The sequence below is a fragment of the Sarcophilus harrisii genome, chromosome 2 (assembly GCF_902635505.1).
Source record: "Sarcophilus harrisii chromosome 2, mSarHar1.11, whole genome shotgun sequence".
In the NCBI taxonomy this organism is placed as follows: Eukaryota; Metazoa; Chordata; class Mammalia; order Dasyuromorphia; family Dasyuridae; genus Sarcophilus; species Sarcophilus harrisii.
The window spans coordinates 582,434,963-582,458,324 of record NC_045427.1 but is presented as its reverse complement, the minus strand read 5'-3'; the positions used below and the strand labels follow the sequence as shown (position 1 = coordinate 582,458,324).

General features: G+C 36.3%; 1 protein-coding gene across 2 annotated transcripts in view; it reads left to right on the top strand.

Moving 5' to 3' along the window:
• CPXM2 (carboxypeptidase X, M14 family member 2) overlaps window positions 1-23,362 on the top strand; it is a 266,901-nt gene that overhangs the window by 150,319 nt on the left and 93,220 nt on the right. For both annotated transcript variants that reach the window (XM_031956005.1, XM_031956006.1), the window contains one exon: window positions 2,229-2,379. In XM_031956005.1, coding sequence (XP_031811865.1) covers window positions 2,229-2,379 — 151 coding nt within the window. The remainder of the gene's footprint in view (window positions 1-2,228; window positions 2,380-23,362) is intronic.

Below are 23,362 nucleotides of genomic sequence, written 5' to 3'. Positions count from 1 at the left end.
GTTGCCTCCCAGGAAGCCCCCCGTAGAGCTGGATCTGAAACCCAATCCAAGGCAGGTGCCAATACACTATACTTTCTCGAGTTAGAATCTAATTCCCACCTCTCTCCATATCCACCGTCTAACTGGAAGTGAGCTTGCCTTTCTGTGGACTCAGTATGCTTTTCCCATAATCTCTACTAAGTATTTATAATGTTCCAATTTCCTTTATAGATTTTACTGTTTGTTTTATGCCCTAAGCTGATATTCATACTCGTTTATGCCTCAATTAATCACCATGACTAGTAGAGTGCCTTCAGTAGACAATTAATAAATGATTATTGGATGCTGAATGACTTAATGAATACTACTCATATATAGTTACCAATACATGATTAGAACTTCTTTATCTCACATTTGAGCTCTTCCATTACCTACTCTGAGCTGCCCTCCTATTCTTATTTCAGGCAATTCCCTTTTATGAAGTCTGTGTTTCAGCCAAATTCAAAGGCTATCTATTCCTTGAATTCAGTCTTAAGAATAACAGAATGTAAAAGTGAAAAAGGATCCCAGTGACAATCTCTCCCAGTACAAACTGAAAATGAATCCCCTTTCTAATATAGTTTACAATTGGTCAACGAGCTTCTAGAAGACTGAAAATTTTCAAGGAGAGAAATCCAGTTGCCTCTTGGAGGAATCCATTCCTTTTTTGAAAAGCTGTATTTGGTAGGAAATCTTTTCTTATTTCAAACTTAAATTGTCTTCCTTTCAAATTCACAATACATTTTGACCTTTAGGCCCTAATGGAATGAGCTTAGTCCCTCTTTCTCATGACAACCCTTCAAATATTTGGGAACAATTATCATTTCACTATCTTTACCCTCCATCTCAATATTCTCAAGCTAAGTATCACCAGTTCCTTTAACCACTTCCATGTAACACCTAATGAAATCCCTTTACCATCCTAGCTGATCATCTCTTGACCCTTTCTAGCTTCTCAGTGATTTTATTTTTTAAATTGTGGTGCCCATAACTGAACACAGGAAATCTATATGGTCAGAATAGGATGCAGTGTACCTACCATCTCCCAATTCCTGGAAATTATGTTCCTCTTAATTCAGTCCCAAATCACATGAGGTTTTTAGACTTCCAAATCACCCTGGTGATTTATATTGAGCTCTCAGGCCGCAAATACTCTTAGATTGTTTTCCAAACACCAACTGTCTCTTCATGTCTTCTTGATGCTTCTTATAGCTATGAATTTGATTTTTGTAACAAAATGCAAGATTTTAAATTTATCCCTTTTTAAATTTAATGCATCATTCATCTCACGTGTATTAGTGTATATTATTATTAGTGTGTAATAGTTCATTTTGGAAACTATCATCCACTTATCTATGCTTCCCCAGTTTGTGTCATTTGCAATTCTGATAAGAAACTATTTGTGCCTCTCTCTAAGTCATTGTTAAAAATGTTAAACAACACAGGGATAAAGACAGATTTCTGCAGTATTTTGCCAAGGACATTCCACCATTTTGACATTCAGTTCTTTGAGTATGGTCACCCATATTCTGCTTCTGTTCATTAGCACATTAGTACAATTTCCCCAAGCCTGAAAAACAGTCATTCCTCATTTCAGAATCTATCTCTTCCTTCAAAGCTCAGCTCAGATGCCACCTTCTCCATGAAACCTTCCTTTCTATTACCAAATGTTAATACTCCCCTTTTCCTCAATATTCTTTTTATTATACTCATTTATGTATGTGTTGCATCTCCCTAGCAGAATGCAAGCTCTTTGAGCAAAAGAAATATTGCCTATTTGCCATTGTTTTCCAGTGCCCTTGTTATTGTTCATTTGTTTAAGTCATATCAAGTTCTTCACATTCCCATTTGGGGTTTTCTGGGCAAAGATACTGGGAATGGTTTGCTATTGCTTTCTCCAGTTCATTTTACACCTGAAGAAACTGAAAAAGCCAGGATCACACAGCTAGTAAGTGCCTAAGGCCAAGTTTGAATTTAAAAAGATGAATCTTGGTGCTCTGTACACTATGAGTGGTACTCCCTAGCTCCCTATTCCAGTGCCTACATAGTTCCTTACATAGAATATATACTTCATTAATGATAAAAAGCAATGTAATTTCATAACCCAATTGTTTCAGATCATATTTAGTGTAAAATTATGGGAAAAACTAATCTCCAATAATCTATCCATTCTTCATCAAAACCATAAATTCTTCTTTGTTCTCAAATAGATATTTGAAGGAAACAGTGAAAAAGAAATCCCAGTTCTCAATGAGCTTCCAGTTCCAGTGGTGGCCCGTTATATCCGCATAAACCCTCGGTCATGGTTTGATAATGGGAGCATCTGTTTGAGACTGGAAATTCTAGGCTGCCCATTACCTGGTAAGTGACATCTTTGCTTAATGTGTGACATGCTGTCAGTCAGTAAACATTTATTAAGTGTCTTTTCTGCAGCAGAAAACCCACTATGCTAAGCTCTGAGAATACAAAGAAAGGCAAAACCACTTCCTGCTCTCCAAAAGCTTATGGTCTAGTGGGAGAGATGGTGTGCAAACAGCTTTCTAAAAACAAGGGATGATACCAATTTAAAAACCATTTTATATGATTATATCATTCAAGTATCATATCACCTCGGTGAGAAAGTTAGGGAGGATATTTTGTCTGTTTTTTTATAGGTGGGATAATTTCTTCAGAGTCCAGTGGATCAGAATATATATTCTGAATAGATCTAAATAATAGATAATAAGTCTACATATGTAAATATATATAAATGTAAACTATATATATATATACACACACACACACACACACACACACACACACACACATATGTATATGTAATAAAAAATAGATCTAAAGCTTGGGGACCCCAGAGGCCATCAAGCCCAACCCTTTAGCAGATGAGACTAAAGCTCACGAAAGTTCATTATCTTACTCATTGTTAGAAAATAAACATGCAGTTGGCTTGTTCAGCTAGTGTGCAGACCTCGATCGAGTCCACATACTTTCACTTCATTTCTGGTGCTTTTCCTCCTAGGTCATAACTAGCCAATGCATAAAGAAAAATGCAAATTTCTGTCTAATTTGTGAAATTGCCTTTCTTGTTAAACATCAGTAGCAAACAGTAGCTCTAGTCTGGCTGGTTCTTTGCCAGCAAAGGCATTGTCAAAGTAGAATATGCAATACTGTATTAGGAAGAACCAAAGCACAGCTGGCATTTTAAACAAAAGTGATAGATTACCTGCAGCTGCACATGTATCAGAATAGAAAATGTGGATGCTATTTAGTTCAACAAAGATTCTTTTTGTTAGTTTTAAAGGGCAGAGGTCAGGTGGGTGTCTTTTCCAAGTTTGTGTCTTTTTAAGATGGAAGATGATGGTTGGCACCCACGAGGACTGAATAATACATGTTTCATTGTAAAGTTCTGTGTGGTCTATGGCTGTTTGAGGATAAGTAGGCCCCTCTGTTTAAAGATGACTTTTACCATAGAGAGTCATGCTTCTATTCATGGCAGCATTTGCCATCTTGCAGCAGTTGATTTAGGGGAAACTCAGAGGGAGAGTTGCTTGCCTCATTAGACTGGATATAAAGTACATGTGCATATATGTCCAGAAACCATCCATCAAAATTGCATGAGTTTTAGGCAAACCCAGATCCTTTCTTCTCCTTATAATATTAAATCTGTCAGCATGATCCCCAGATCAGTGTTTTTGGCTCACTCTTTAAATTGTGTTTGATCCTGGGACCAAATTCCTCTTTCAGATCCAGACCTTTTGTCTCTGGCCCTTCAATGGAGCTTTTAGTATCCCTAGCAACCAACTCTGGTTTTGCAAAAATATTGTAATGTTTCTGGGTCTCCCTGAACAGAAACCTTGTTTTGTTTTAAAATTTTTAAAATTTATTATTTATTTATTTTTAGCATCTCTCTTTTTTTTTAAATAACAAGTTTCGGATTTTCTCATTTCCTCAAGTAGTATCCTCATTTATGAGAAGGAAATCAACATAATATTAATTATGTGTGTGAAATGTGAAATAAAATTTTTATATTAGTCATATTGCAAAAAAGGGCAAGAATAATATAATGAAAAAATGATGCTTCAATTTGCATTCAGAGTTTATCAATTCTCTTTCTGATGATGGATAGCATTTTTCATCCTAAGTCCTTCAGAATTGCCTTGGATCATTGTATTGAGAAGAGAGGCTAATTAGGTCTTCCACAGTTGATCATTATTATAATATTGCTATTACTATATAAATTGTCTTCCTGATTCTTCTCACTTCACTTTGTATCAGGTCATGTAAATCTTTGTTGCTTTTTCTGAAACCATCTCCATCATCATCATTTCTTTTTTTTCCTTTCTCACTTAAAAAATATTTATTTTTAATATTCTTTCTTTTTTAAAAGTTGAGTTCCAGATGTTTTTTCTCTCAGTGCTCCCCCATCTGCTGAAAAGGTAAACAATATGTTTATCATTTCTTATAACATGATAATGTTCCATCACAATTATATACCACAACTTGTGTAGCCATTGCTCAATTGACAGGTATCCATCCAATTTCCAATTCTTTGCCAAGGAGGAATCTTCTTGTTGATGACTTTCTTTGCTTCTTTCACTGCGATGCTTCAGCTTGGGTCATAAATGACTCACACTTATGCCCATGGCTGGCCCATCACTCATTCATTGGAGGAGTAGAGCAGGAGGAAGTAAGTACATAGTCAGTCTTTAACCAATCATTTTTTTAAAAGAGTTAAAATTTAGTTTTTGATTGAGTGTCATATAAGATATTGATTCTGAAGACTTCTTTACCTCCAACGAGCTTATATCTAAATATGGTCATGTTTAGCTACAAGTATTTCCCTTATCAAGGAGATTAATCATTTCTGGCCAAGGCCATTTTGGTACTTTCTGAGCCCTCTTATTATAAGAATTGATAAGTTAACAATTTAATTCTCCCCTTTTCCAGATGTAGTCTCTGGTTCTTTTAGAATAGAACAAATGGAAACTCCTGTAATTGTATACAGGAAATTGATGTTCATAATCTACCTTCTTGTTTGGTATTTACTTTGATTTTTGTTCATGATGAGTATACAATGAACTGATGATATGTTGGATTTATTACCAATTACTTCTGGTATGTTTAGAGATTTGTTGGTTTTGTTTTTCAAGTATTGCTCTTTGATATTTTCCATATCCATCCCTTTTTGACTCACTTTTTGAAGGATACTATTCCTTTTTTAGTGTATTGTGAGATCAAATTAGTTTTCCTGGGTTTCTTATATCTTTGCTCTCTCCTACTGAGCTTGCCATTTACTAAAAACCCTAAATCTATTTTTTTTAATAAACTGCTATCACACCATAATGGAGTAATATTCCTGAGGGGTCTGTAAAGTCTTTGACTCTGTTAATTCCTTAATCCTTGAATTTTATTTTTTTAGTATTGTTTTCATTATCTTCCCCTGTGTCCATTTTTGCTTTGAAGAAGCTGGGTATCAAAGTAGATACTGACATAATTTGGAAAAGTTTAACAAATTCTTCATAGAATTTGTCTCTTTGGCCTCCATGAGAGATGTAGACACCTAAAGCCTACTCACTTATTTTTAAAATGTCTACTTTTCTTAAGCTCTCTGGGAACTCAGAAAGGGGAGTTTACCAGATGTCTCATGAAATATTTCTTTTTACCATTAAGCACATGAAAATCAATTTCCCCAACTTCTTTATTCATTTCTCTGAGGAGAACTTATAAAGGAGGAGGAGGGAAGCTATTACAAAGATGTGTCATGTATAGTCTTTCTATCTGTCACTTATAAATTTTCCCGAGCTGAATTCCAAACTTCTATAAAAGCTTAAAGTTGGATTGAATCTCTCCCATCCAGATTCAATTACAGTCAAAAGCTGTCAAATTCAAAAGTGCAAATCTTTATGAAAACACAATATTTATACTTTGGCTTTATCCAGTAAGTATAATTATTGCTACTAGAGTTTGGGAATCAAGTGAATTCAGGCAGATGTTTTCTGTATGCCAGACCTTGTTTTTGGCATTGGGACTATAATGACAACAAAGGCAAAAGAGTCTGCCTGTCTTCTGGAAGCTTACATTCCATTAGGAGATTTTCTCTTCTCTCCTATTCTCCTCTCCTCTTCTCTCCTCTCCTCTCCTCATATTCATCTTTTTCTCTCTCCTCTCCTTATATTCATCCTCTTCTCTCTCTCTCTCTCTCTCTCTCTCTCTCTCTCTCTCTCTCTCTCTCTCTCTCTCTCTTTCTCTCTCTCTCTCTCTGTCTCTCTATCTGTCTGTCTCTCTCTCTGTCTCTGTCTCTCTCCGTCTCTGTCTCTCTGTCTCTGTCTCTCTCCTGCTTTCTCTCTATGTCTCTGCCTTTCTCTTTCTTTATCTCCCTCCCTTCCCTCCTCTCTTTCTCTCTCTCTCTCCCAGTCCTTCCTTCCTTTCCTCCCTCCCCAAAGATATAGATATTTATACACACACATACTTATATAACTGTGCTTATATATGTGTATATATATTTATGACACACACAAATTCTAACCTTTGTAAAGTAATTTGGTAGTGACTGGAAGCTTGGATTAGTGAGAAAAAGGTGTGTGGGTGTTGATTTATAGCCAAGTTAATTGTTGTTTGAAGGAGAAAAGTGATTGGCAACACAGGATAGTGGGGTTTTTTTTTTCTATTTTTTCTAGAGTCTGAGCTATTTCTATTTTTCTACTTTCATAAAGTTTCATTTTATTCTACTATCCTTTCCTGATTTTCAATGACAAGTTCTATTTTCTCAAATAAAAAAACATTATAACATTTGGAGGCCTTGTTTTTTTTTTTTTTTTTTCTTTTCCCAGGTAATTGGCTTTTGTTGTAGGCATGAAAGGTAACATAGAAAAGGCAGAGGGAGAAGAGATAGGACACTTGAGACTTCTTCCCACATATTTACCTTTCACAGGGTTCTTGAGTTTTGGAATCATATCTCAGAGTAAGGTGTATATAAATAACAAAATTGGTATAATTGATATAGGAGGAATGAAGGAAATGATAGAGATACAGAATATGGAAATCTGGGAATATCAGTGTACTAGAAAAAGAAATCATGTCTATGGGATTGTCCAATAGGCATCTGAAGGGGATTTTTTTTTTTTAATGAGGGGATTCTCTGAGAGAAGTTGTAGAATTTCCACTTTGGAGAATATAATGGTTTTCCCATCATTTGTTACGTAGGTCATCATAGAATGAGAGCTCACATGGAATCAAAATATTTCAAGGCATTGAAGGAATAAGGAAAGAGGGACAAAAAAGTGGTATTTCAAGTTACAAAAACATTTATCAAGCACTTATTATAACCAAAGCACTGTTCTGGATGCTAGAAGCATGGAGATACTTGTTTTACTTGGGTTCAGAGAATAGAACTAGGAATAATATGGATGGAAATTTCAGAGACATATTGACTCATGGTAAGGCAAAAACAATAATTATCTCAAATGTAATAACCTGCCTCAGGATGTAATTGGTTTGTCTTATACCAGTGGCATAGTCTAAAGCAAGTCACTTAACTACTCAAAAACCCTGGCAGCAAGTGCTTACAGGTGCTTATCTCTATAAAAAACAATCACTGGTCTGACTCCTTTCTTCCTGTCAGACCCTTAAAAGTCCAAATGAATGAAGTATATGTTAGTATGGCTAAGCTTCCAAAATGCTTTTGTTAGAAAATGACACTGAAATATTTACAATGATCTGTGGAACATAGCAAAGAATTCTCTGCTAAACATCAAGAAATACAAAAGAGATTTATACTATTATCTTACTGGGGAGAAAAAAAAAAACAAACAATAAACAACTAGATAAAAAAATAGGTGTTGCTTATATTATGATATGCTTATAAAATTAGTTGTGAATACATTGGAAAACCCTTATCAATAAAATGTTTGTCCCTGAACTAGGCAGGATAAGATGAAACTGGATCATATTTTGGAATTTGTATTGTGCTGTGTCTCTGGACCCTGAAAAATGCCCTGTTGACTAAAAAAGAGCATTTTGCTATCTCATACCTCTTGAAACCTCTTTTTTCACTCATCCAGATAGAACTAAACCTCAATGATTGAGAAAATGCCCGGTCAAAGGCAGCAAGATCTATTTTCTCAGCTTAGGTTGTTTTGGCTGGGGAAAAAATATTCTTATGCCCTTACAATGAATGTGAGATTTCTCTTGTGGGCCACAGTGACCAGTCTAGATTCTTTTAGGTAACTATAAAAATAGCAGCATAATAGAAAACTTTTATTTTTCTGACAGGTTCGCTTGTCAGTCTTACTGCAAATTGGCCATGTTGCTGACTAAAAATGTATATCAACCAAGGGAATCAAATGGTGTTACTGAATTCATATGAGCAATATAGCCCTCCAGGGAGTTCATGAGATAAGAATTATTTCAAACAGTAGCACTAATAAATAAACATAGATTGATATGCTCTTATCTTTATAGTCCCATGGTTTGTTTTTGACACTAATTAGCCAATATCAAGATGGACATAACCTTGACTGACCTCTTTCTCACATCTTAGTCTATAATTTTCTTGTTTTTCCTCAATAGGAACAGGCTTGTTATGAGAATAATCAGATATTGACTTGAGATAATGTTGATTATTTTCAACAGGGTTACCTGGAATAATCTTCTAAAAGAAGGAATTCTTTGGAGACAAGTTTATATTTTACCCTCTGGTATATTTGTTTTTTCTTAGGTCCCATTGGCCATCGTTTTAGAGTCTAAGCCTATTGGAGGCACACAGCAACTTGGGTGCTTGATTATATCAGAATTTGATACAGCATTTTTTTTTTTTGTCATTCAATGTGTGACTTACTGGAAAAAGGGTCATAGGGTGACCCAAACCCAACTCTGTTCATGCTGTCAAAGACTCACACAAATTTAATTCATAAAAATGTTCTTATCTCTTCTCTCCTATCCCTTTCTCCTTTTGTTTTGGCTCCAGTTAGATGACATTTACATCTTGAAATCAGGTATCTTTATTAATTTTTGTTTATTGTAGTGATTGCCTTGTTAACTTGGTTGCATCTGAGAGAACAAAGGAGATAGTTAAAAGCCTTAGGATAATGGTATGTAAAGATATGTTGAAGCAACAAATGGCTTTTAGCCTAGAGGTATAATTTAGCTGTAGCTCCACAGGTTGGCCCTGAGAATTTGCCAGATTGTTGTTTAGAAGAAAGAAAACACTTCTAGTTAGCCTCCAGGGAAAGAACTAAGAAATGGCTAGAAGTCACTAAAGGGCAAAATTAGACTTGGTAAAAGCAAAAGCAAAACTTTCTAACAATTAGGGCTATGAAAAAATGGAAAGGGTTGCTTCAGAGAAACTTACAATCCCTTTTAATGGAGGTCTTCAAACAAAAAATTGCATCACTCCTAATCTAGGACGTTACCAAGCGGATTCTTGTTCAGGTATGCTTTGTATCAGGATGTTTCTGAAGTTTCTTCCAACTTTGAAGTTCTGTGATTCCCTAAAACTTACTTCCTATCTAATCAATCAGCACTACTGATCTCTGTGATCCTTAGGATTAGATTTCCAGTACATAGGAAGGTCAGGAGAATCTATACTAATTGCTTAACCCTTTTCTTTGTCTGCCCTGCTTCTTCTTGAAGATTTTAACTATTATCCCTCAGAACTCAGGCACTAATTCCATCAATTCTTTTTTTTAATGTCTTTTGTTTTGTTTTAAGGCAATTGGGGATTAAGTGACTCACCAGGTTCACACAGCTAGAAATGTTAAATGTTTGAAGTTGGCTTTAAACTCAAGTCTCCCTAAATTCAGGATCAGTGCTCTATCCACTGCACCATCTAGCTGCCCCTTCAACAATTTTTAAAATCAAAGAAATATTATATTGCCTCTACTATACCTCTGGTATAACAGAAGATTCTAAATGTAGGACAATAAGAGATTTTAGAGAGCATTGAGTCAAATCAGCTCATTTTGGCAATGAGGAAACTGTAGTGCAGAGAGGTTACCTTGTATTTTAAAGATTACTTAACAATACAAGCATATTGTATTTTATTACATACAGTACATCATTTGATGATCAGCAAGAGAGTTGCAGCAAATGGTTGCAGCAGAATTCTTTAGTTTTCAATTTACTTTCCAGAGTGAGCAGACTGTTTGATTCAGACCAGATCTCATTACAATTGTCCAGATAGGAATGAACCTTCTGATTTTTGTTGGTATTAGGAATAGAGTGATGTTATTTTGGTCCTTTTCAAGAATAAAGAACTACAACCAGATTGGGATATCTCACATAAGGAAACTCCCATCTTCCAATACAAATTGACATCTTCTTTGTAAATAATAATTTTAGAATTATCCAGGTAATGAAAGACTTGTCCCAGTCTCAAAGTATATATAAGAAAAAAGGATTTGACTATATCTTCTTGGCTCCCAAGTCATCTTTTTCTCTTACATATCCCTACTTTCATCACTGAAGTTTCTATATTACTCAGGTTGACATATTTTGGGAGAGTTCTGTGGAAGTTTAACTCCTGAAAATCGTAGGCTTATTCATCATTATAGGTTTTTCCCTCTGGAAAATTAATTACAATCATTTAGTCAGAGCTGAAAAGAACTTCCAAAATGTCTAATCCAAAATTTGTAGATGAGAAAACTGAGGCCCAAAGATTATGGATTCAATCCAAGATTCTTTTGACTCATAATCAAGCAGCATTTTTATAATTATATTTCTAAAGAAATGTACAAATTATTGGGTTATGAACAGAATTTTTTTTCCAAATAAAAGAATCTTGATCATAGGTTCTGTATTTTCTATTGGTTTTGCATGTCATCTGCAATCTCCATAAAATTCCCTCCCCAATTTTCTATTTAATTTCTTATTCCAATATTTAGATATATTTAATTCAGAATGGAGGAAGATAACAGAACATCATTGATCAAATGGAACTGTTTGCCATAAACCTTTTGCTGATTATCTAATATTTTATTCATCAAACACTATTATGTACCTACAGTCTCTAAACTCTATTGAAGACCTACTGGGGAAGTCTTATCATAATCTGAAGGTGATGTTGGGTTCTCCAAACCTGACCCAGCTTTTAGAATAGGAGTTGAAAAAATCCAAAAAATCCATTGACAGACTAAGTGCCTACTGCCTGAAGGCAAGCTAATGGTCCATTTCTATACCTTTGCACACAGTATCTCAATCCCTTACTATAGAACTCTTCATCCTCAGCTCCTGGAAGCCGTAGCCCCTCCATTATTTAGTTCAAGAGCTACTTCATTTTGTGAGCTCCTACTCCAAGTTCTTCCTCCTGTTTCTGCCTTTGCAATTACTTTGCATATATTTTTAATATATGTAGTTGTTTAGATCATTTCTTCTTATTTTAATAAAATATAAGTTCCTAGAGGGTAGAGATTTGTTTTATTTTTGCCTTTGTTTCTCAACTCCCAGCACATTGCCTGACACATAATAAGTATTAAATAGTTAGTTGGATGAATGAATAAATGAGATATATCACTAAAAAACTGGTGACTAAGGCTTTTTGACCATAGCAGTTCATGAAAAATAATTGATTAAGGTGTAGAAGAATTGAGTTTCTGCCACATTGGAGAGTGCTGAAATAATGGATTCTTAAAATACTATGTATCAACAGTATGATATGAAAAAAAGCCAATGACCACTCACTGTATTAATAAGAGTACTGAGTCGGAACAAGAGATATCAGATTCCTGCTTCATACATTAGGGTTAGATTGCATCTGGATTATTCTGTGTATTTCTATATCTACCTTTTTTTGGAAGCACATAGATGAATTAGAGTATACCTCCAATATGAACTCCCTCTGGAAGAAATCCTTGGTTTTATATCTAAATCAGATTTAGTCCCTGCCCTTTCATTCTCTAGACTTCTCTGGCTTCAGCTTGGCCTGTTGGCCATAATTGGTTATAACTATTCTGCCCAGTTTCCCAGACTTGCACTAGCTACCTGTCTACCTCTTCTTCAGTTCTCTAAAATCTCTCAGTAAAAACACTACAAACACCAAGTTTGCCTAATAGACTGTTCTGATTTTTTAGCCTAAAGTTTCTGTTTATGGCAACAGCCCCAGACTTCTAAAAGTACATTTGAAACTCTTGAATTTGCCCAACTAGTTCTGATGAGGAAAGTCCCAGCCCCTGCTTGAGATAAGCTTCTGAATATGGACATTTACACTGAAAAGAAGAGGGGAAAAAAACAGTACAGAACACTAAGTGCCAAGTAGATATGCTTTAGACTCTATTTGGCTGAGAAATGCTTAATGGAGAAATACTTGTATGGGAGAAACAGTAAAGAAAGTTCACATGGCCAGGCTTATAATCCTCAGCAAATGATTAGGATCAGTTACAGGTGAGTGCTAGCAAATTTGGAGTCTTTTTGTAGTGAATTTTCAGTTTTTATTTATTTCTTTCAAGTACTCTGTAAAGATGACTTCTGTTGAAAGAAACAGGCTTTAAAGGACTTCTAAAAGAGGTTCCTGAGGCTTGTTGGGTGTCAGTTATCTTTTAGAAAACAGCATGTAGACAACTTGAGTGTAAATGTATGAACAATTCATTTACTTCCCCTTAAAAATACTGATATAAAAATTCAAGACAAAACATCTTATCCCAATTCAATGCAGGATATCTATGTGTTACCATACTAAAATACTTTAAAAAAATTGTCTGTGTTTTGCTCAACTTGAATTATTATTTTTTCTAAGTTTCCATGTCATTTTTGTCCTGGTATGCAATCTTTTGCCAAGTTTTTGTTGAAAGATTTAATTTTATTGATGACAAAAACATTCCTTATAAGTCTTATTTAAACTATATATATGTATATGTATATATAAAAGAATATATGTATATGTATATACATAATAAAATTATATGTATATATATACACATAATATTTAAATAATTTTATTATATGTGTCTATATATATACAGACACATATAATAAAATGATTTTTCATGGGCATGGTTAGGAAGAAAGATACATATACAAAAAGAGAAATGAATTCATAAATAAAATATCTTTTAAAGTAAGGAAGTGCAGATACATATATATGTATGTCTCTGTGTCTATCTATCTATAATAGCTTACATTTCCAAATCATTTTGATACTTATCAAAAGTCTTCCTCACAAGAACTTAGAAAGGTAGGTAAAAATGCTATCAGCAACCTCAATTCTATCCACTACAAACAGGGCTGCCACAAACATTTGTGTACATACAGGTCCCTTCTTTATGATCTCTTTGGGATATAAGCCCAATAGTAACACTGCTGTATCAAAGGGTATGCACAGTTTGATAACTTTTTGAGTATAGTTCCAAATTGCTTTCCAGAATGGTTGGATGTATTCACAGTTCCACCAACAATGGAATTAGTATTAGTGTCCCCTGTTTTCCCATATCCCCTCCAACATTCTGCATTATCTTTCCCTGTCATTCTAGCCAGTCTGACAGGTGTATAGTGGTATCTCAGAGTTGTCTTGATTTGCATTTCTCTGATTAATAATGACTTGGAGCATCTTTTCATATGGCTAGACATAGTTTCAATTTCTTCATCTGAGAATTGTCTGTTCATATCCTTTGACCATTTATCAATTGGAGAATGGCTTGCTTTCTTATAAATTAGAGTCAATTCTCTATATATTTTGGAAATGAGGCCTTTATCAGAACCTTTGACTATAAAAATATTTTCCCAGTTTATTTCTTCCCTTCTAATCTTGTCTGCATTAGTTTTGTTTGTACAAAAACTTTTCAGTTTGGTATAGTCAAAATTTTCTATTTTGTGATCAGTAATGATCTCTAGTTCTTCTTTGGTCATAAATTCCTTCCTCTTCCACAGGTCTGAGAGGTAAACTATCCTATATTCCTCTAATTTATTTATAATCTCATTCTTTATGCCTAGGTCATGAACCCATTTTGACCTTATCTTGGTGTACGGTGTTAAGTGTGGATCAATGCCTAGTTTCTGCCATCTTAGTTTCCAATTTTCCCAGCAACTTTTGTCAGACAGTTAGTTCTTATCCCAAAAGCTGGGGTCTTTGGGTTTGTCAAACATGAGGTTGCTCTAGTTGTTGACTGTTTTGTCCTTTGAACCTAACCTACTCCACTGATCAACTAATCTGTTCCTTAGCCAATACCAAATGGTTTTGGTAACTGCTGCTCTATAATATAATTTTAGATCTGGTACAGCTAAACCACCTTCATTTGATTTTTTTTTTCATTAATTCCCTTGAAATTCTTGACCTTTTGTTTTTCCATATGAATTTTGTTGTTATTTTTTCTAATATTGATTTTTAAAGAGTTACTTTCTTCAGTGGAGTTTATGCTTTTTTTTTTTTTTTTTTTTTGCCCTTTTTTTTTTTTTGGGGTTTTTTTTTTATTTTTTTTTTTTTTTCTGAATTTGTGTTTTAATGTTCCCTGTAAGTGGAATTGATAGAGACAATAGTTATCTAATTTAGCATAGTTCAGTATTGTGAAGGATAGAACTCCTATCCAAAAATGAGACTACTCAGAGACTTCTGGAAGTAAAAAGCAGAAAAGTTGTTGTTTATTAATAGATTCTCATGAGACTGAGCAATTCCACCATGAGGAGGGAAAGAGAGAAAGCTCATGGTAGAAGAGCTAAAGAATTAGGAAAGATATACAGTTTTTAAAGATTTGGTTATACAGGATTACATCATAGATTGGGGAGCATTAAGAAAATAGATTCCCTCTCCCTTTAATTCAATGTTAGACATGGGTGCCAACAGACCTTCAAAATTTAGATTACTAAGCTAACAGCATTCAACTAATAGTCTAAATATTGATAACATTGAATAGTGATAAATGTCATAGTTTCAGGTTAAGTAAATATATCTAAAGTTTAAGTAAATATTGGCCAACACACAACATACTTATGCAAGTCACAGAGACATAGAAATAATGAATAATAAAATACAGAAAAAGAATTTAAACATTCCTCGAAGTTCTTCATCTTATCTCTCCATTCCATACAATTCCCTCCTTCTAATATGTAAATGACTTTTTTCATATTTCTATGAAGAACTTACATTTTGTTCAAAATCAGTTAACAGGTTTACACATTGTTTATCAAGTTCCCTATCAGAATCATCCCCTTCCAATACATTCCAGCCTTTTCTCTGGAGAATCATCATTTTAATAGCATCTTCTGGATGCAATAATTTTGACAGGGACCGTTGGGCTATTCTGGTTACTAATGTAATTATACAGGGTAAACATAATGGTAAAAGTATAATACCACTAATTGCAATGAGTCCATACCATAAAAGTTGTTTCTATCAGCTACCATTAAACCAGGACCACCAATTATTAGAGAAAGGGGATTTCAACACCTGTATAGACACATGAACTATTCTGCGAATACCCTTGGTAATTTCTTTTACCACTTCTCCATTATCATCAATTTGCATACAAGTGGACAAGTTTAATTTTCCACAAACCCCTCCTTCTTCTGACAAATAGTCTAAAACTAATTTATGCTGGAAAATAGCCTCTCATGTTTGAGTGGCTTGATCAGCTAGAAGATCAAGAGCCTGAGCAGTCTGATTAGTTGTTATTTTCAGGGCTGCTTGTAGTCTAATTAGTCTGTTCAGTATATATATATATATTGGTGTCCTATATCCCCAAATTCCATCTTGAGCCCATGTGGCTGGCCCGTATCCTCTGATAATTCTTTCTGAGGGCCATGTATCTCCCCACCCATTAGCATCACCTGTTTGAGTCAAAGAAGTGTCTATACTAGTTAGAGAATGATCTAAGCTTCATTCTTCTCTTCTCAGATTATCATATAGTCATATTCCTAGTTATTTGTCACTATCCTCTGGGAGGAAGAAAAACTTAGGCCTTATTGTACCTATAAAACAACTCCCAGTCCAATTCCTTGGAAGGTGAGTGTAAGCTGTTTGACCACAAATCCAATAGTGTCCTCTTAAAGCTGGGTTTTTCTCATGCCAGAATATAAAAACTCCTGTTGAGGGCGGGAAATATTTAACATGAATGAAGTTCTGGAAGCTATTGCCTTCCTTCAGTAAAGGATTAGGGATTGTGTCAGCAAGGGGCAGTATTATACATAGGGATGGATATAAAGCACAATCCCCTTCTGTGTATGTTTTGTTTGGTCCCCATTCCACTGAATAATAAGTCAAATTTCTAAGTTGAAGTAACACTGTCCAACAGAAAATGATATCTAGCACTGTCAGAAAAAGTTCCCAGATCAATACTAGTATCAAGATTTTACATGCACAATTCCATCTGTTCCATTTTAATGTTTGCTTTAACTGGTCCTCTGGATTCAGCTTTGAGGTCCACACCCTGGGAGCATCTACTGGTCCTTTAATTCTGGTATGATGAGTCCATCCTCTCTCTTTGGTATGGACTGCTGTGTCTGATGTTAGGAGGATCTGGAACGGTCCTTCCCAAGTTGGTGTCAGCTTATCCTCCTTCCATGTCCGAACCAGGACCCAGTCTCCAGGCTGGAACTTATGTACTGCAAACCCTAAGGGAGGAGTCTGAGCAACAATTCCTTTCAATTGTAAAGTTTTTAAATGTTGCAATAAAGATATAACATATTTTCTCAAGAACAAGTCCTTAGTTTCAAATATGGGTCTAAGGAAGGGTTTTGAATTTCCCTAGGGTAAGGGTGACCACATAATAACTCATAGGATGATAATCCCACATCCCTTCAAGGTTTTGCTCTAATCCTTAACAAGGCAAGGGGAAAGCACTTAGTCCAGGGCAATTGTGTCTCTAATGCCAATTTGGTTAGTTGCCATTTAATTTCCTGATTCATCCTCTCCACTTTGCCTGATAAGAGTGGATGCCATGGGGTATGTCAATCCCAAGATATTTCTAAAGCTTGGGCTATAGATTGGAGGACTCTGGTCGTGAAATGAGTGCCTTGGTCCGAATCTATTCACTCCACCAGCCCATACCTTAGAATGATGTGTTCAAGAAGTATTTTTACAACTACTGAGGCTGTTGCCCAAGTAAGGGGAAAGGCTTCCACTCATGAAGTCAGATGGCCCACTACAACTAGCAAGTTTTTGAGACGCCCCACAGATGGTAGTTCAGTGAAGTCCACCTGTATGTTTTGAAAAGGCTTGATGCCAGGGGGTCTTCCCCCTTTTCAGACTTGTCATTGGGCTGCTCTGTTCATCCTTTGACAAACAAGACAACCACTAACAAGCTATCTATACACCCATCTATGATCTACTGAGCACCTTTTAACAAAGGGACTTCCTGCAAGTCCTCCCTAACCTTAGTTTGATAATCAATTACATTTAAACAATCATGTTCAATGGACACATGTTCCCTAGGAGAGGTGGATAAGAACATAACTGAATTAAAGTTATGGTCTGGTGAGAGTACCAAATCATCTTTTTCTAATAAAATTGCTTCATATTTTAAAATCTTTGAATCAGTTAGCCACCTCCTGACCCTTTGATTTAGAATTGATTGAACTTGGTGTGGGACACTCACTATTAAATTACCCCCAAAGGTTAATTTCTGACTTTCTTCCACCAGAAATGCTACTACTGCCTGGATGCAAGTAGTCCATCTCTTTGCCACTGGGTTCAAAATTTTTGACAGAAAGGCCACTGGGTATCGCTGTCCTCCCCTTACCTGTGCTAATACTCCTAAAGCCAACTGTTTACCATATTTACATATAAATGAAAAGGCTATTCTAATAATGGCAAAAATAATACTGGGGCTGACATTAATACCTGCTTAAGTTGTTCAAAATTTTGTTCTCCTTCTGAATCCCATTGCACTACATCAAGCTTCTCCTCTAACAAATGAGTATATAATGACTTTTTAAATAGTGCATATTCATCAATCCAAATTCTACAATACTCCACCAATCCTAAAAATTTCTGGAGGGCCTTCTTTGTCCTAGGCTGAGTAATTTAAAGAATCCCCTCCACACATACAGGGTCCAATTTCTTCTTCTTCCCTTCACTTATAAAATGACCTAAATATTTTACCTCACATTACACAAATTGCAATTTATCCCGGAAAACTCTTAGTCCCTGTGCTCCTAGATAATTTAACAAACTAATAGTGACTTGGGCAATGCCACTCCTTTTCTGTCCTGCCACAAGAAGATCATCTACATATTGTAAAATTTTCCCCCTTTAATTGGATTCTCAAAATTTTAAATTATTTCTTTAATTATTGCCCAAATAAATTGAGGGACTCTGTGTATCCCTGTGGTAACACACAAAACCATGTACTACCCTCTGAAATCCTTCCTAAGATCGTATAAGGGTCTGGTACTATTGGATGAGATGGCAAAATTATTTTATTTATTTCCCTCAAATCCTGGACCATTCTTTATATTCAATCTTTTTTTCCTTACAGAAAGAATGGAGGTGTTAAATGGTGAGATGCAAGGTTCAATTAGTCCTGTTTTCAGCAATCTCCCAAATACTGGTTTCAGTCCTTTTGTCCCTTCATTTGGAATTGGATATTGTCGGACCCTAACTATGGTATGTGGGTCCTTTAAGGTCATTTGTATTGGGGGAATAGACAATAATCCTGGATTCTCGGGACTTGCCCAAACCTCGGAGTTAATCTTCTGTTTGTCTACTTCCCTCATCACAAAAGTTCTGATTGAAACCAACAAGGGACCCCAAGACACAAGACTAATTGAAAGCTTTGTTATCAAATCTCTCCCTAACAAGTGTACTCCTGTCCCAGGAGCCACTAAAAATTGCCCAAGCACTTCAAGTCCCTCATATTCTATAGGTAATACCTCAGTCATGGGTACTGAGAAAGTTTCTCCCTTAACTCCAGAAATCATCGTACATTTTGATAATTTCTCCCCTGCTGGTAATTGTGTCACAGAGGTCTGGGCTGCACCTGAATCAACTCAAAAAAAACAAACCAAAAAAAAAAAATTTCTTCCTTTTTAGACTCCACCTTCATATTTATCAAGGACTCTAAGTGGGGTCCTCCTCAGAGCCCCCGACACCTCTAGTCTTCCAATTCTACCAGGGACAATACGCGCTCCTCTTCAATTTTCTGTGGGCACCTCCTAGAGAAGTGATCTGGTTTCCCACAAGAGCAACAAGTCGCATCAACTCTCTTCCTTCCACTTCCCTCACCTCTTTCTTGATGGGGCTTTTTTTGCACTCCCCCTTACCTCTTTCTCCTTATTAGCATTCTGCTGTGTTGTCTGAGACTACATCTTAATCCTTCTATCTCTCTGTTTTTCCTTCTCCTCATCCCTTTTTACATACACCTTGGTGGCTTCTTTCAGAAGGATTCTTAAAGGGGACTACATCCATCCCGCAATCTTTTGTATTTTCTTATTAATATCTGGCCAGGAGTTGGATTCAAACTATACTTTCAATATCTGCTCATTCTCTGGGCTATCTGGGTTGGCCCCTGAATACTTCCTCATTCTTTCTCTGAGTCTTTCTAAATACTGAGCTGGTGACTCATACTTTTCCTGAATGATAGTCAGTGATTTGTCTATATTTGGTCTCTTTGGGAAAGCATCCCATATTCCTACAATTACTAGCTCCCTCAAGTCCTGGATATTTTGCCTATGGGCCTGATCATTGTTGTCCCATCCTGATCATTCACTGAATATTTCTTCTCTGCTGGGATCACTCTCTCATTCAGGGGTGGGTGCCTCCTCTCCCATTTCTGCATAGCCTGTGTTCAAATTGAACACCTCTCCTCGGGAGTGAATAATATGGATAAGATATGCATCAATTCTGACCAAGTATATAAGCTGGGACCTAAAAATTGATCCAATTGTTTGGATGCCCCAACTGAATCTTCCATGATAGAAACTAATTCTTTCTTAAATTTTCTAACCTCATTTGCTGACAGAGGTACATTTACAAATCCAATGCCTCCCTGAGCCCCACCTAACGGGACCTCTCTAAATGGATATATATTTTGTACGTCATTAGTTACTGGCCCCAGCTCCTTTTTCTCTCCAAAGGGGAGATTCTGAACATCCTGTCTTAATTGCTCTAATTCCTTTCTTAGATATTTATATGAGTCACTGTGAGCTCTGCCTACACTTCCCTGGCCTAAATCCATTACTTCTTCTACAGGAGAGGAAAGAGGAGGCAAAAGTTCTTCCTCTGGTGGTTCAAGGGGAGGGACTGCATAAGGGGGTGGAAGAGCAGCAAGGGGATCCCACTGTCCAGCTTCAGACTTTAGGTTTTTATCTACTTTCCCTTTTTCCTTATCATGCTTACTCTCTTCCTTTGTTTTAGTCAGAAAAATTCTCATAGATCTAGCAGCTCCTGGCAGCGCATAAGCCGATTCCTCTAGATTATATGGTTCTCTATTATTCACATATATATTCAATTGTTGACATATCCAATCCTCAGCAGAACCATATTTTAGCCAGATTATTCCCCCACCAATGTTTTGGTTGCCCCAAACAAAACAGCAATCCTTAATCATTATTTTCTTTTCCTTTATATCTGGGTAATTTGTCCCAGTCTTTAAGTCAACTCCCAAGCAGACTGTCGACTGGAATTCTCTGGCTAACATCCTGACATAAATTCTTGGACTGCTTTTGTCCCATTTTTATAACTTGGTCTCAAACCAAGTTGTCAGTTGAGGTCCTTCGTTACCCTCATGCCCCGCAGTCACCCAAGAGAGCCTCCTTAGGAAGTCCTTTATTGTTGGAGTCAACAGCAGTCCAACAAAACAATTTTGAAGAGGGCTAGTCCCTTGGGTCTCCCTTGACCCAGCCGATAGACCCCCAGACTTCCTGAGAGCTTTGTTTACCTCAAGAAGACATGTTTCTTTTCAGACTGCCGCCAGCCTGTCAGAACTCTATTTCTCCTTTGGTCTTCAATTCTGCTTTTCACTGAGTATCTCTGCCTCGGGTCGATTGTCTGAGAGGGAGAGAGACTATGCACTCAGAGCCAGAGACCTCGGAAAAACTAACCATGGGCGTGGCTATCCCTGTTTGGGATGCACAGCCGTCTCCCCCAAAGACTCATCCCAGACAAGCCCCCAAAACTGTGAGGGATAGAACTCCTATCCAAAAATGACTACTCGGAGATTTCTTGAAGTAAAAAGCAGAAAAGTTGTTGTTTATTAATAGATTCTCATGAGAATGAGCCCTTCTACCATGAGTTTTCTCTCTTTCTCTCCTCATGGTGGAATTGCTCATTCTCATGAGAATCATTAATAAACTTTTCTGCTTTTTTACTTTTAGATGTCTCTGAATAGTCAATTTTGGACAGGAGTTCTATCCCTCATAGTATGATTGATTTACTCCTACAAGGAGATGTTAGGGGGCAGAACTTGAAACAAGGCACTGAGTGGAATTGAGGAGACAATGGTTAAATCTAGTTTAGCGTTGATTTAATCCTACAACAAATAATGGTTTTCTAGTGATATAATGATTGGTGTATACTCAGTGTGGGGGCATATTAGGAGAAGTTCTCCTAGGGCCAGAAAGGACAAGTGCACTAGAAGGAGGCTGAGACAGATTCATTCCATCTTCCACCTTTGTTCTGGCTGGAGGCTGAAGCTGGAGATTCAGAAGCCAGAGAAGGCTGACAGGAGCTTAAGTTCTCAGAACCAAGAAGAGAGACCTCTAAGAAAGCTAGTCGGGCCCCAGTAAAGGAGACGAGACTTGGAAAGAGACAATAAAGGATTTGGACCTTAATCCCTGGCTGCACTTGTGGTGATTACTGAACTGAAATGAAGGCTGCCTCCAGAGACCCCAAGGAAACCCCAATAAGAGAATATTACATTTTAGAGAATATTACACTTCCCTGTTCCCATAACAACTTAATATGGTCAGGTTTCTCTCTCTCTCTCTCTCTCTCTCTCTCTCTCTCTCTCTCTCTCTCTGTTTTGTTTAATAATTTTTCCAGCCTTTATGCTGGGCTATGCTCCTGTATGTTGAAAGGGGCACTGTTCCAAGCTTCTTGTGCAGTTACTGCAGGACATCACTTCTGGTTTGCATCAGAGGCCATTGAGTATCATCACTGGCCTGTCCTAGGACTGGGGAACAGGTAAGGGTGCTGGCTGCAGGCTTTTTTATATGTTGCTTTTGCTGGACTGTGCCTCCCTTTTACCCTATTGAGACATACCTTTCCTGATAATCTTCTAACTTGTCTTGCGCTTGAAAATTATTTCACACCTTTTTTGTTGTTGATGATTCTGATACTCCAAAACTCATTTTAAGGTATTAGTTTATAGTTGTTTGGAGGTAAATTTGGGAGATTTCAGTTTAATACTTTCCTTATTTTACCTTCCACCATGTAAGATTCATAAGGACAAAAGTTGTTTCCTTTTTTTTGCCTTTGTCTTCAGCATCCAACAGAATTGCTACTATATGATATAAACGCTTGCTATGACTAAAAATATCTGAAACTCAAAAGTTTGAGTACAAGTCAGTAAAAACTTTGTTGATGTTATAAGATATGGTTTGTTTCACAAAAATAATTTCTTTAAAACAATAATTCTACCTACAAACCATTTCTTACAAGAATATTCAGTTCCCCAGTTCTGATGGACCTGGCCATCTTCAGCAATGAGATCAACCAAATCATTTCCAATGGAGCAGTAATGAACTGAACCAGCTACACCCAGAGAAAGAACTCTGGGAGATGACTAAAAACCATTACATTGAATTCCCAATCCCTATATTTATGCCCACCTGCATTTTTTATTTCCTTCACAAGCTAATTGTACAATATTTCAGAGTCTGATTCTTTTTGTACAGCAAAATAACGGTTTGGTCATGTATACTTATTGTGTATCTAATTTATATTTTAATATATTTAACATCTACTGGTCATCCTGCCATCTGGGGGGGGGGGGTTAGAGGTGAAAAATTGGAACAAAAGGTTTGGCAATTGTTAATGCTGTAAAGTTACCCATACATATAACCTGTAAATAAAAGGCTATTAAATTTTTTTAAAAAGTGTGTAGCAAAGAAAAAAAAAAAAAGAATATTCAGTTCCATTCCATAAACATTTATGTAGTCCTAGGCACTAGTTAAGTGCTATACATGCAAATAAGAAAAATAAGTGATCCCTGCCCTCAAGGAGTTCACAATTTAATTGGAGAAGACAACATATAAGATAAATCTGACAAGAAGGGACAGGGATGGTTGGATGCCCTGAAGAAGAACATCTTGTTCTATAGGTTGGAAGCCAGGCAGAATGGTAATTGGAAAATAAGGTTACCAAGAAGGTTGTGAACTCTCTGTAGTACAAGACTTTGGAAAGTATTTATTACTCTGTTCTTCAGTCCTCCAAAAAGAAGAGAGAAACAATGAGGATGAGTTGATAAAGTGAGGATATTTACAATAT